At 30.3% G+C, this 15,193-nt stretch overlaps 2 protein-coding genes across 2 annotated transcripts in view; one reads left to right on the top strand and one right to left on the bottom strand.

The window, feature by feature from the left end:
• Window positions 1-15,193, bottom strand: part of LOC123259742 — a 418,255-nt gene that overhangs the window by 238,807 nt on the left and 164,255 nt on the right. The gene's annotated exons all lie outside the window — the stretch shown is intronic.
• Window positions 1-15,193, top strand: part of LOC123259748 (insulin-like growth factor-binding protein 7) — a 227,441-nt gene that overhangs the window by 120,054 nt on the left and 92,194 nt on the right. Inside the window, exon 4 of the mRNA XM_044720426.1 lies at window positions 3,622-3,660. Coding sequence (XP_044576361.1) covers window positions 3,622-3,660 — 39 coding nt within the window. The remainder of the gene's footprint in view (window positions 1-3,621; window positions 3,661-15,193) is intronic.

The following is a 15,193-nucleotide window of genomic DNA, read 5'->3' on the forward strand; positions in this document are numbered from 1 at the left end:
TCAGAATCCGAATTTCTTAGAAAACTTGGAGTATTTCGGGAAACTTCAAGTTGTGAATGATGTAGCAGAACGCGGCGTGGCATTGATAGAGCAGTATAATCGATGCTTAACGAAAGATGAAGAACAGCTTCAATATTTGTTGCAAGTAGTGACAGAACATAGAAAACAATATCCTAATTGCAATAAAAGTAATTTTATAAAACTGTAATATTTTCAAGTTGAAAAATTGTTGTAACAAGTTGTAAATATAGTTTTTTGTTATAAAGAATTAATTGTTCAATTAAATTTCTTAATATTTAGTAAAAAAAAAATAAATTTGTTATAAAAGAGACCAAAAAATCATTTATAAGATATTTTTAACGTTTATATTTATATATTAGTGCATTTCGTGAGTTAAGTATTGAATTAATTAGTAAAAAAAAAAGTTTAAAGTCTCAGGTTAACGGAATTGAAGTAATTTAACATAAAAAATAATAAAAATATAGCATATGATATTTTTTTTGTAGTTTTATTGGAAAATATTATAAATTTTTTATTAGTGTTATCTTTGACCGCGGATATCTTTGAAGCCGTTAATCTGAGGAACTTTGGTCTTCAGACGTTTTTTGTAGAGCGTAAAATTTCCTACAAATATCATTTTTCAGATTGTTGTTACGATGAACCGTTCCAAAGTAATAAAAATTAAAAATTAAAAAATTTTTCCCGTGTTATTTAAATGGAAAATAAAGAAATGGATACAGGCAAATCTTACTATTGATATTAAGAGCTCACATGGGCGCCAAAATTTTTGTTTTAGGTATACTATCAATTTTTAGACACCAAAAGAAAAAAAAAAAAAATTCGTCTTTTTGAAACACCCTAATATATATATATATATATATATATATATATATATATATATATATATATATATATATATATATATATATATATATATAAGTAAATGAACTGAACATTGATGGAAATGGTAATTATTGATCTACATTATTCCACGTATATTTTTGGTTCAGCTCAAGCATTGAATAATGAAAACAGCATTATTAACTTTATGCGTTTCAGTTGACACATCGTATAAAACGAATAATGGTGATATAACACGATAAATTAATGGGTTGTATGTTGTTAATTATCAATAAAACTCATTTTTTTATCACAATCCAAATGTATGCATTACAGTTGAATGTTACAGTTAATTTTTGTAATTATAAGTTAATTACAAAACTTTGTTATCATTTTAATAATATATAATTTTTTTGTTACCAGTAAAAAATAGATACATAAAATACATAGCAACAAAAAGAAAGCACGCATTAACACTTGTCCCATAGAGATTCTTTACATTTGTACATAGGACTGGAACAGTATACATAAACCCAAGAAAACGTATAAGTAAATTACATAGAGATACTTATATGTACTCTATATGTTTACAGTTTCAATTATAAGTTATAATTAGTTAATAAATTAACAGGAAAAAATTACTTCTATTCATTGTGATTAAAAAATATTAAGTTAATATTTCATTACTTAATGTAATGAATGATAAAGCTTCATTATTTTCATTCAACGAGGCATTATTTTCCTGGATTAATAATCATGTTGACATTAGAGAAGATCATATAAATTGTGATCAGTAGACAAGATAGAATTAATCCCCGAATCTAACAATAAATGAGAAAAATCTTTTATTAATGGATGGATTTTTTATTCGAGGTCAGGGTATTTGCAACTGAATAACAGGCACGGTAATAAGAGCAGTGGAATAATTACAGTTTTTGTGGTCAAAACACGCCCCTAATGTAAAGAAATATGAAGTTTACAGCTTAAATTGTCATTATTGAAATTTTTTTGTCGTTATAAAACTTTTCGATTGAAAGGGAGTGAATTTGCAGTAAATTTATAGTTTTCCCTGAAATTTTTTGACAATATGAACAAATTTGGTCCGATAGATTTTGGGCAATCTTACGAATGGAACACTTTTAAAACATCTTGAAATATCTTCCAAAATACAAATTCAATTAATTTTATTATAAAATTAGCTTTCAACTGCAAAAATTAATGTGAAAAACCGCAAATTGCATTAAAATCGGTCGAGTTGATCGTATGACATCGCAGTCCAAAACTTTGAATCAAAATATTTTCTTGAAGTGATTTCCAGATTTATTGGATTGATGTTTCGGAATTAGTTCGTTTTTTTTTTTTTTTTTTTTTTTCACTTAAAAAAATGCATCGAATGAATGAAGGGGTTTTACTTGATGTATGCATTTTCGTGTTTTCACAAAAGGACCTAATTGGTTATACTATTTTCTTATATGTGACAATCTTCTTCTCACTTACTATCCTAAATGATTGGAAAAGCTTCTTTTTCGTTTAATTACACCACACCTTGACGTTACGGAAGAATTGAAGCCCCTATCGCGATTTTGTTCACGGTTTCCACCATGCTCTAGCTCACCGGATTGCATAGTTTAGATGAGGGATCACGTAACACAGATAAAAATAAGAGTTTAGTTATTTGTTATTAAATGAACACCCAGACTCTTGTTTTTCTTTTATCATACCATAAGGTGTATCAAAAACTTAATTTCACAATTTTACTTCATCAATTCTGATACTTTCGTATTAACAATACTGTGATAAAATTGATTCAATAATCGTTAATTAAATGTATGCTAATGTAGATAACATATTGTAAAACTACATGTAGTCGACAAACTTTTGCATAAGTTTGTACGTGCACCCGCTGTGAATGAATTTCTGTGTTCGAGGTACAATAAGGTTATTCGCTCGTATCGTAACAACGTAAAAAAAGTATTGTATCACATTTGCCGAAAGTTAAATTTGATCCATTTGGAAAACTAGTTTAATTGAGCAAGTAACGCTGAAGCTATTTTCTATCTCTGTTTCTATACAATCTCTCAGTTTTTCAGTTTTAGTGGGCCCTGTGTCACGCAATATTGTTCTTAAGGAATTTATTCTTTCTGCAAACTCTTATTCGACAATAGACACGATTTATTTTTATTTTAAGTTGAAAGTACTGTGTTAAACTTTTGTCGAGATTGTGTGTGACTTTAACCAAGAAGCAATTTAAAACCCAGAAAGCAGGGTAAAAGTGAAACACCATAGCAGAGCTATCCGGAAAATCATTCATGATATCAATTCTTTTACTTTCTTTCTTTTGTTAGTTTAGATACTTTTTTCGAATAAACAATTCTCACGTTTCAAATCCAATTTATTAAATATACTCTATCCGTGTTCTATCGTGAACGTGTTACAGTATTATATATTTTCATAAACTTTCTTGTTAGTAAAAATGAAACTTTAAATTGTATACATTTAAATGATAATAAAAAATGAATAAATTCTGAACTTTTCTTCTGAACTCCTGAGAATAATATGAGCATATATTAATATATTGTACAAAATTGATTTGTCTGTTCATATTTTTTAATTACTTGATAGCTTCACCTTGACTTCTTTCTCTGATAAAAGTTGAGTTTTCATATAATTGATTATAAAAGTTAGGATTTATAGTAAATCTTACGTTTTCACCCAGTAGACAATTTTTGACATTCCGTTAAAACTATCAGTAAGTCATAATCTTTTCTTATGTTTTTGTAGATGATGTCATCAATGCGCCTGAACATCTGAAACCAGAGAGTAAGTTAATAATCGAATAATTATTTATTTTTAGTGATTAAATGACTTATTTATAACGTTATAACAATTAAGTCATGCTTTTTACATTTAAACGATTTTTTTAGCAATTTCAAGCTTGCTAATCGAATTTTACTAGATCAATTTATCTAAATAGTTTAAAAAAACAATAGAAAAATTTATTTAAATACTGCTACATTCGAATTTCGAGGAATTTTACAGTAGCTTTCTAAGAATATATATCTTATTTTTTATATATTTCATATATTTCTCATTCATGAATTTCATTCTTAAACGAAGAACTTTACTTTTTTTAAATAAGGTAACATATATTTCATCCAACAATTCATTTCTCTTGGATTAAAATAGGCGGTAACATTGATTGAAGATAGTATCGACTTGTTTTAAGAATACAAACAATGCTCGAAATTTAACTAATTTTCCTGGATCCAGAATATTTCTCTTGAATGAAGTAGTTTTTTCTTTTTATTTTTTTATTTTTTTCGAGTAGATAACCGAAAAAATAAGTAAAAATTCAGAAATTTTTTCTTTGAATGATTTGAAAAATAAAAAAAAAAAAACTTTGTTTATTCCTATACTTGTATGTACGCGGCGGTCCAATTCATATACCTTTTATATTTTTCTCCGAGTACTCTGCAAGACCTGGGTAGAGATCTCTCTTTCTCATCGCAGGTACGTTTTTACATGATATAAACTCTACAACATGGAAAGATTCCATTTACTTACTTTACCACTTCACCTATCTCTCATCTAACGAAGAAATCTGTGTAATGTTAACGAAAAACGTAAACGTTCTTCTGTTGCAAATTTATATGGATATTTTTATTTGATATGTTGTTTCCTTTTTAGTGAACTTTATTTAAAAATCGAGTGTAACTTTTACCTTGTTCTCGTTTAATAAAATATAGAGTTCATAAGAATCAAATATTTGTGTGCACATTGTTATAATTATTTTCAGAGTTAATTTTTAATATTGAATATTTAACACTCAAATGTAATTGAAAATAAAAAACTTTTACTCATTTCTGTTTATATTAAAATAACTGATTGGATCTAATAATCATCCTGAATAACCGATCTCTTATTAACGAGCGAAAGCTATACGGAGAGAAATTCATAGGATCTTTTCCAAAGCATTATGGAAATGGTTCTTATAATATGTTGGGAATAACGCACATAATAATAGAAAAATGTTTATTTTCATAATAATAAAGCAATCACTTTAAAAATATAGTGTAATTATTTTATATTTTTTTTTTTGTAAATGAAAATTGATCTTTCACTAGAGTGAAAAATATTTTTTCCATAATTTTTATTCACGTGTGTACTTAATCTTAAATCGTTTATTCCAACTCAGTTATAATTGTGTTAGTTGATATTGAAAAATATTGTAGCAATTCTAAAGTTTTTCTATTAAAAGGGAGATTTTCTCACTATACAATTACAGGAGCAAAATAAATATGGAAATTCATTGTTTATTTTTACAATTTCATTTTATTTTTAAAACAAATTATTTATTTACAATACATGTGTTAAAAATTAATTAAATCCACCCTTTAAGTATATAACTTTTATTGTTTATAAGAACAATATTAGTTATTTTACATATTTCAAATGATTTTATTGGGAAACAAGTAAAATTATCGAAATTTCTAATAATTTCAAATACTTAAAAGTGGTCATCGAAGTCACAAATAACTTGAGTGGTAATGATACATATCTCATTTACAATATCTTTAATAATTAATTCAACAATGTGAAATTCGGGACCATTTTCTGAAGGCATTACCAATACAGAAGTTGCATCAACTTTATGATTACCTATCCATAGTAAATAGTTGACAATATTAAAGTTACTCACACATGATGGAAGGCTTGCGCGAAATGCATGAAATTTTTTATGGTCTTTGAACGAACAATTATCAACAGAGCCACATTTATAATATGATATTTCATTATTGTGATACGATAAATAATAATTCAATTTGAGTTGGTTTTTTACGGCTATACTATGTTTAATATTAATTCCACTTGAACAAACACGAGCATACTTTCTGGAGGACTGATGTTTATTTTCAAAGTTCATGGAACATAAATTCCAAGGTGGACCAGTAGACGCAAACACTCTCCGATAATGTATAAGTTACTTCAATATTATAGGCATCATCACTATAATATTATGGGAATGGTTCCCATGATATTATAGGAATGGATCCTATAATATACAGGAATGGCTTCTATAATATCTAGTGTTTATTTCTATAATCATGGAAACCATTCCTATAATATTATAGAAACTATTCCTATATATTATAGGAATCATGCCAATAATATTACAGCTATAAACATAGGTATCGTTCCTGTAATTATAGGAACCATTCCCATAATTATAGAAACATTTTCCAAAAATTATGGGTTGAATTTCCATAATCTAAGTAATCGCTCCTAAAATGGTATAGGAAAACATTTAATTAAAATTATAGGAATGATTTCTACATTTTTCTTTCCGTGAACTGTAGAACTATGTGCAAGAATGTTTCAATATTCTAGAGAAAGCTTCCTTTCCCTTTCAATAGTTAATTTATTAATTTTTATAATCTCTTATATATCTATAGTTCTGATTATCTACTGTGCATTCAAGAAAAAAACAAATTAATTTAATGAATGACAAACTTATTTAACTAATGAAATTATAGTTAAACTAGCGGACCCGACAGACTTTGTCCTGTACACACGTCTTAAATTAAAAAAAATTAGGAAAACGGTTGACCCTGAAGGCCATCCCTGCAACTTCCCGCTAATTCCATACTTAGGCGCTTAAAATTGCACCAATGACGTTTTTGAGCTCGAAGAGCTCAAAAATACAATTTATGGGTTATTTTGAGCTCTCCGAGCTCAAAGAGATTGCTTTCCTATCCTTTAAAGCTCTTCGAGCTCAAAAGTCTGATATAGATTTGATAAGACACTATTTTTTGAATTTTTAAACCACAATAACTTTTGAATGAATAAACCGATATTTACGCGGTTAGAAGCATTCGACGCAGTTTTTCAAGCCTCACAAAGAATATTAAATTTTGAATTGATCGCGCTAGGAATTTTGGAGTTATTCCGAAAAAACACTTTTTTCGGTTTTCTTTCGTTCACGATATCTCTTGAATGAATCAACCGATTTTGACCGGACTGGTGGCGATCGACGTGGTTTTTTGAGGTTAAGAGCTGATTAGTTTTTGGAATTGAACCTTTAAGCCGTTTTAAAGTTATTCCAAAAAAACCACATTTGAAAAAAATTTTTTTTTCAGTTTTTTTAAGATTTCTCAAAATCTATTGATCTGAATCGGTCCAAATAGTTTTCAAAATCTAAGTTTGGTCAAGCTCTTTCGAATGGCACCAACCGCGATGAAATCGGTCAAGCCGTTCAAAAGTTATAAGCAGTTCACATACTTTCACACACACACACACACACACACACACACACACACACACACACACACACACACACACACACACACACACACACACACACACACACACACACACACACACACACACACACACACAGACACCGTGTCAACCTCGCGGGGATAGTCAGGGAAGCTTCCTATGACCTTCAAACGTCGAGATCTGATGAAAACTCGATTTTTGCAAAACGGGGTGAAAACAATAACTTCCCGATTTTCTTAGCGGGAAGTTAAAAAGTGTGTGCGTGTAACCTTTACGCGCGATTGAAGTAAAACTTCTTTGGCGTTGACGGCATATATCACTGAAATGATTAAATTTTAACTCGAATAATAAATATCACATTATAATTTAATTATATTTGGCTCTCCGCTTTTATTAATCCCGCCAAAATTTCTCACAATTATTTACAATTAAGTACAATTATTTCTAAAAAAAAACATTAACATGGCCCTTTTATTATGGTTTTTGTGTGAAAAAATATTGTACAAGAAATTATTGCTGACAATTGTTGTCGTGAGAAATTTCTGCATAAGAAAAAAGAGACGGTCACCGATATTTTGCATACTATTGTCAAGATAATTTAATGGAGATTAATTTGACACTTTTCAAAAATTGATTTAGTTTACTAGAAACGGAAAAAAACCTCAAAATAGGTCAAAAAATTTTTCTGTCCGTCATGTATGAAACTCTGAAAACACTATAACTTGCGAAAACATGCATCAATTAAGTTAAATTTTTTTTTTTTTAATTCTTTAGGATAATTGTAGGCCACCGAATGCGAATGGTTAGGTAATTCAGTATCATTCATGTACAATTAACAAAATAAAAAAGCCAGAAGACTGTATATCTATATATCTATATCTATATATTGCAGTGGATTTTGTAATATCAAAAGCATTGGAGAATTTGGACTTTGAGATTCCAGTTTTAGCAGCGTATGTGGATGATCTTTTCTTAGTGATTCCAAAGAATAAGGTGGATACCGTCTTATAAGTTTTCAATTCAGTTGATGCCGACATTCAGTTCACAGTTGAGAATGAAGTTGATGGAAAACTTCCTTTTTTGGATGTCCTGGTATGCAGAACAGATTCAGGTGAACTCAAAACTTCTTGGTATCAAAAACCTTATAGTTTTGGGAGAGTTCTGAATTTTAAATCTAATCATCCTTTAAGCCAGAAGTTAAGTGTAGCACAAGGTTTTTTCAATAGAGCTATACGCCTAAGTCATGATAGTATGGTTTCTATAAGTATAAACAAAGTTAGACACCTATTGCTAAATAACAATTATCCACGCTCAGTTGTGGATAAGTGCCAAAAAGTTACCTTTGACAGAGTCAAGAATAACTTGAGAAGCAATGCTGGTCTAAGAGGGTGGTCGTTCTGCAGGTTTCCATTTATAAAGGGTTTATCACCGAGAATTGGTTCTTTATTTAGACTGACCAATTGTAAATTGGTATTTTACAATGTTTTTAAGATTAAAGAGTTGTACAGCAGGTTAAAAGACCCAGTTGATAAGATTGATAGATCCTTTTTGGTGTATAAGATACCTTGCACGTGTGGAAAGGTTTACATTGGGCAAACTAAACAGAAATTAAAGAAGAGATTGTATCAACATTCTGTGGATTGCAGACCGGAAAGTTTTTTGAAGCAGAACAGGACAGCTTTAGCAGATCATCACTTTGATAGTGAACACAATTTTCAGTTTGACGCTACAAAAATTTTGGATTATGAATCCCATTATTTTAAACGTAATGTCAGTGAAATGTTTTTTATTAAAGTGTTTGATTGCGTAAATTACAGGTCTGACACTCAGAGTTTGAGTTCTTCTTACTGTGACATTATTGAGTCGGTTAAATGTTTATTTAGATAGTGAGAATTAAGTTATTAATTATTTAACTAGCTGTTAGTATAAAGAGTTTTTTAATTTGAATTTATTTTTAATGTTGACTAAGAAACTAGGATCATTTGTAAACATCTTGATTTGCAGTCGGTAGAACGAAATGTATAATATTAACTACTGTTACCACAGTGGTTTTATTAGTTTCACTTGACAGCTGATTTGAGTAACATGTTTTTTGTTTATCAATTAGTTGCTTAGCTGATAAATTGTAACGGTGATAAATGTTATACTTGCTCTTAAATTTGTTAGTAATACTGTATTATATTAAGTAGTTTTTCCTTCATTTATAACTTTAATTAACGATGAAGTGTTTCAGAAGATTATTGTTATTACATAAATGTTAACCTCAAATGTAAGAATTTATCTTTTCAAATTGTATTCTTTCATATGTTTTACATGTTTTTATATTATTGTTTTTTTTTCTCTGTACACAGCTTGCCTGAAGAAGTTGTAAATAACAACGAAACGTTGCAACATTTGAAAACGTAACATTTGTTTTTACCCTCGGTCCACGTTCCTGATAACTTTAAATTATTATTATTAACTATGTTAATGAGGTTAAAAGTGCAGTGAGATTATATTATTCAAACATAAGTTAGAAAAAATGAACCTAGTATTATAATTTGAAACAGTCATAACGCATCAAAGATATCATGTGAAGTTCGAAGAAGCTTGTGGTGTTTTACCTCTAGCTTCACAGAACAAATAGAGTTTCCGAGGATCAAATACGCTAAAGGTCACAATCCAATGAGATTTACTTGTTGGTCTAACGAAATTGAATCTATTGTCGATTGATAAGATGAAATTTGTTTATTATATATCAGTGGCTTGACAATTTTCAGCTGCATCAGAAAAAAAATTACTAAATAATCCTTAAAAAAGCGAATAGTAAATCGTAAATAATAATTATTCCAATACGTTTATTCAGTTCTTATCGTGTTCTATAAATAAAGTGGGCAAAAAAATGAAGTAAAAAGTGAATAATTTTCAAAGTACTATAGATATTGAAGGTAATAATTGTGAAAGAGAATTAAACCAACGATGGATGATTGAAAATCGATAAGTTCATTGTGCCGTTAAGAACACTAGGTAAAGTTGCGTTTTCAAGTTTGCCTCAAGGCGGGCTTGTTAATCCGACTCATTACCCGATATTGAACGAGAGAACTCATCCAAAGCTTTACTAGAAAATTTTACCTACTACCGACTTGATAAGAAGCAATTATCCTTTATGGTTTTTGTTTTAATATTATTCGTTCAAAAAAACACCTTGAAAAAAAAAATTTAATTTTTAAATTGACTAAGTAGTAAAATCCAAGTGCAGTCAGACGATCATTTTATCTCAATAAAGTATTTTTCAAACATAAAAATTCTATAATTCACAAAATTTTTTATTTGGAATGCGACTTATTTGGTGAGGCAATAATTATCTGCCATTGTTTATCTATTTATAGTCACGCAGGACTCACAACGGGTTCCATTTGATGTAGTACTCTACTCTCAACTGGTCAAGATCAAATAATTTTCGGGACTTAAGATGTCTCTATTATAATCATATCTCACATTTATAAGATATTAAAATACACGAATATCAATGAAAAAAACTGAGTAGTATTAACGCATTTGATATTTGTAAAAATAATTATCTTGGTGAAAATAAAAAAAAATTGTATTAAAAAACTTTTTTGTGTTCATCCGGATGTCTTGGACGCTATTATAAGTCAGCATCTGATTTTAGTTGAATGCTTGCACTTTATTATTTTGAATGGTGGAAATGCCGCGAAACATTTGAATCTAAAGTTAAAGCAAAATTTGGTTAATTATTTGTGTTATATGAATGCTTAAAAAATGCACAATTTTTTTTTAATAACTTTTTTGTTTTTATTTTTTTCATCTGTTATCTGGATACATTTTTTTTCACAATTTTTCTTTAAGAGTCAGCAATAGAATTTATTTATTTTTTTAACTAAATGTTCCTTACGAGGCGAGCACTGTTGGCTTTCCCGAACTTTTTCATAGCTTATGTAATATGATTAATAATAGTATTATAGAATAAAAAACATATTAGAAATGTGTCTAATTATCTTTCTGGATAGGTAGATAACTTTTTGAACATCGAAAAAATGTTTTATTTATTATGTTTATCATCATTATCACTATCGACTATTGTTGATCTAATTCAAGAGAGCAAAAGTACCGTCGTAAAGATGTTCTATGGCTCTACCCTAGTTTTTTCTTTGTCTCGAGCTTTTACTTAGTCAGGTCTCAAGAGAGCATTTAGATTGCTTGGTGTACGTTTGTTGGTGTAAAAAATTTTTCCCTCATTCGTTTATTACACATCAGAATTTATTATTACAATTCGGTTTCTTGATTCATCATTCGAAGTTAATTTTCAACTTCAATCCTAGCAACAACAATAACAAACGTATTTTTTTATTTTTAATAATTTCGATCGGATGAATTATATGGATTATTATTAATCTTGCCTCTCATTTTTTTAAAATAGTATATCGACCTCTGTATCATATAATAAATTTGAAGCAGATGTCCATGGTAACCTGTATGCGACGTTAGTCATGCAACGGCATTAGCGTGTTACTAATTGAAGATACGGAGCTCGCCTCATTACTTTAAAATTGTACAAGTTCGCGAAGCAGTAGCAAGTAGCAAACTTTGTTGCGCGAGTCTGCAAGACTACTAGAGCTGATGTCCTCTTGTGCACTTTTGTCCCCAACTCTCGTCCTCATTCTTGTACCATCTCAGCTTGCATAGATCCCACTCGAGATTTTTCACTTTAAAATTTTCTTTCATTTTGTCTATGTCTTGCTGATATAACCTCTGGTTTTTTTTACATATCTACATTCTATCTTGCGATAATTAAAAAACGAGAAACTTGTTGAACTCTTGTAGCTACCAGAAATTTAAAAATCTTTGACTCAAAAAAATTTTAATTTTCGAAACGGGAAGTAAATACAAGGAAAAGAAACAGATGACGTCTGGTCCAAAATTTGAGAAATTGGGCATTTTTATAATTTATCAAATAAAATATTTTATTTAAACTATGTAGCTTCTGAGATATACATATTTGACAAGTACTTTCTAACACTTTTGAAAATTCAAGCATTGGGACCTTCTTTTCCTTGATCTCTCAAATGAAAGTTCTCTCGGCGTTGTCCGAATAATTCATCATATATTCATCTGAAATCAAGAAACCATATTTTTCTGTTTGTAGATATATGTAGCTTGTATTTGGACAGAGGAAAAAAAAATTAAAATTTGAATTTTTGGCAAAGTTGTGAATAAAAAGTCCCATTTTTCAGTAAGATTTACACTACTTTGTTCTGTAAAATTAGTTATTATAAAAAAAAATTAAAAAATAGAGTTTCCAGAAAAAAATGGTTGAAGTTTTGAATTGAAATCAAAATTGAAGATAAAATTTTACAAAGTACCTGTCAATTGTGTATCGTTTATTGTGACGAATACGTAATTTCTCCGATTTTGTAGTAATATTTATTATTTTAAGTATTGTAAAAATGTTCATTATTTAATTAAAAAAATTAGAGAGAGAAAAAATAAATACATAGAGACGAGCCAGCGCGAGCGACCCGAGAGACGAGCGCGCTGAGCGAAGAAGAAGAGAAAGCATAATCGAGAAGAATGGGACTGAGCAATAGTGGGGAAGCTAGCGTGCGCGCGCTGCTGCGAGAGAGAGAGAAAGAAATTTAGTTCACTGACCGCCGCTAGGCGTCGCAATTTAGCTCGTGCCGTCCCGAGGCAGAGCGGCTCGCCGAGTACTTAACTGCGATTTTCTCGCCCGGTTTTGTCATTCTTACCTGAGCTGTGAAGAAGAAGAATCAGTGCAGCCAGATTGCGGGATTTTTACTACTACCCAAGCACTAAACGCACGCTAAAAATCCCGCGATCTGGCAGCAGTGAAAAGAATATGTGGTGAGGCTTTCGCCTACCTCCAAAGAGGCCGATTCCTGGGCTCAAAAGAGCTATACTCGCACGTATATTTGTCCTACCTCCACCATAGCGAAAACACAGTCAAGATCGTGGACAAGGAAAAACCTCTGCTCTCTTGTATTCATACAGTTATTAAGCAGAGCTGTGAAGTGGTGTGTCTCGCTGAGCTAAACTAGAGTGTCGAGAATCGACGAAAACAAGTATTGTGCTCCAGTATTCTCTCACTCTTTTTGACCGCCGATCGTTCGTGTGTGTTCTGATTGTGGGTGTTCCCTACAGTCACACATATACTAGTAGACGAGTATACCCGGGTGAGCGGAATTACGCTCCCCGAGGTTATACTCGTAAGATAACGTGTTGTAGCTGGAGACTATGGTCCAGGTGTTTCTGGACGTATCTTTATTGTCGCGTCTTTACCCAGAACCTAGGCGGGGTACTTCCTGAATTGGTTTGTCTAATCGGGGTACTCAGGTGGGTGCGGAGAGATTGTGGAAATGTTTCATGTCTCCCGTCACTCGTTTGGCTACAGAGCCTAACTCTGTAGGTAGAGGGGAAGGGTACAAGTCCGTTAATAGTGAGTAAGGGTTAGATTTTCGTGGAACGCGTCGCGAGTCCCAAGTATAGAGGTCGCGGCTCGTCTCTCAGAGTAACACGTGTATAAAGACTGTATATATTGTTTATGTATATAGATATTAATTAGTATTTGATTAGTTATTATTATTATTATATTTCAATTGACAAAATTGTAAGGTGTGTCTAAGTAGCGAGATTAATGTTTATAGCCTTTTTATTCACTTATTTATCATTTTTAATTATTAGTTATTAATAAAATAAACTATTATTTTATTCTTATTATTTGTTTAATGAGTAAACCTGACTCCTTTAGTATTAGTAGCATGGCTTTAGTAAGAATGAGTAAAGTTATCTGTAGTTGCGTGATCCTTCAAATCGATGGTTTTCTAACGCAAACTCGTATCTCAAAAATGATGATTTTAGAGATGAGGTGAAAAATAGCTTATAAAAAATTAATATTCATCTAAAAACAATATTTATCAATTGTATTTTCTAAAAATACTATCGTATTTATTATTAATCTGGTGAATATTTTTTTTTCAGTAACGCGTTTATAATTAACTAGCTGTTACCCGCCCGCTCCGCTGGGCACTTTAAAGAATTGTATTTTGAGATCTAGACTTGAAATTCAATTGGAGTATTGTTCTGACTTGCACAGATTCAAAATTCTATCGGATTGGCCTGTACCTTTCATCCATGTCATAATTCTAGCGAATATCCATTGTAACTTTCAATGTGCAATCACTATAACATTCCCGTGGCTTTCTCCAAAAATGAATAATCATTTTTGGATTTACGATTTTAATTTTTGATTTTACGAAATCTCTTAAAATGAATAGCCAAATTTCTTTTCCACATCTCAAGTGTTTAGAAAATGTTTTCATTTTAATATGTTACATTCCCGCGATCCCGTAATAAGAACAATTCATTGGTTATGTGATCAGCAAAAATAAAATGTATGCAAAATACTTAGTCCGTTGACTATATAGCTACATGTAAAGTTGATCCAAATTATTATTTTTATTTTTTTTCTAAAAAGTACATTTAAAAACAAAAATTAAAAAAAAAAAAACATCTCAATAAGTCAATTTTCAAAAAAGTTATGGTTATTTAACAAAAAAAAAACATATTTTTCTTTAAATAACTTGTAACTTTTTTTTGGTTGGGTAAGAAAATTTGAAAAAATTTTGAAAATTATTTTCAATAGGGTAGAGAAAGATACAAAAATTTCAGAAAAATCGTCACCGTATAAATTTAGTTTATGAGAATGGAGATGTAAATCAACTCATCGGTCGTACGGTGTAGGGGTTAGTTATCGGTCTGGCAAGCGCGCGGCTCGGGTTCGAATCTCGGTTAGAACGGATTTTCATGTTATTTCTATAATTAGCGAATGTTAGGTTTAAATTAAGAGCCACACAGTCTGAATTTGCGATAGCTCTACAATATAAATAAAATATAGATATGACATTGGCAAAATCCTTTTTTTATCAAATGGCATGCGCCGGACATAGCATGCCGCTAACAGCAGCCATTTTTATCTGAATCCATTCCCCTTTCCTTTCTTTCCCCACGCCTACATCGTATTAACCAATAAGGATCTTTTTTACGGTAGAGATGTAGG

The sequence above is a fragment of the Cotesia glomerata genome, linkage group LG2 (assembly GCF_020080835.1).
Source record: "Cotesia glomerata isolate CgM1 linkage group LG2, MPM_Cglom_v2.3, whole genome shotgun sequence".
Taxonomy (NCBI): Eukaryota; Metazoa; Arthropoda; class Insecta; order Hymenoptera; family Braconidae; genus Cotesia; species Cotesia glomerata.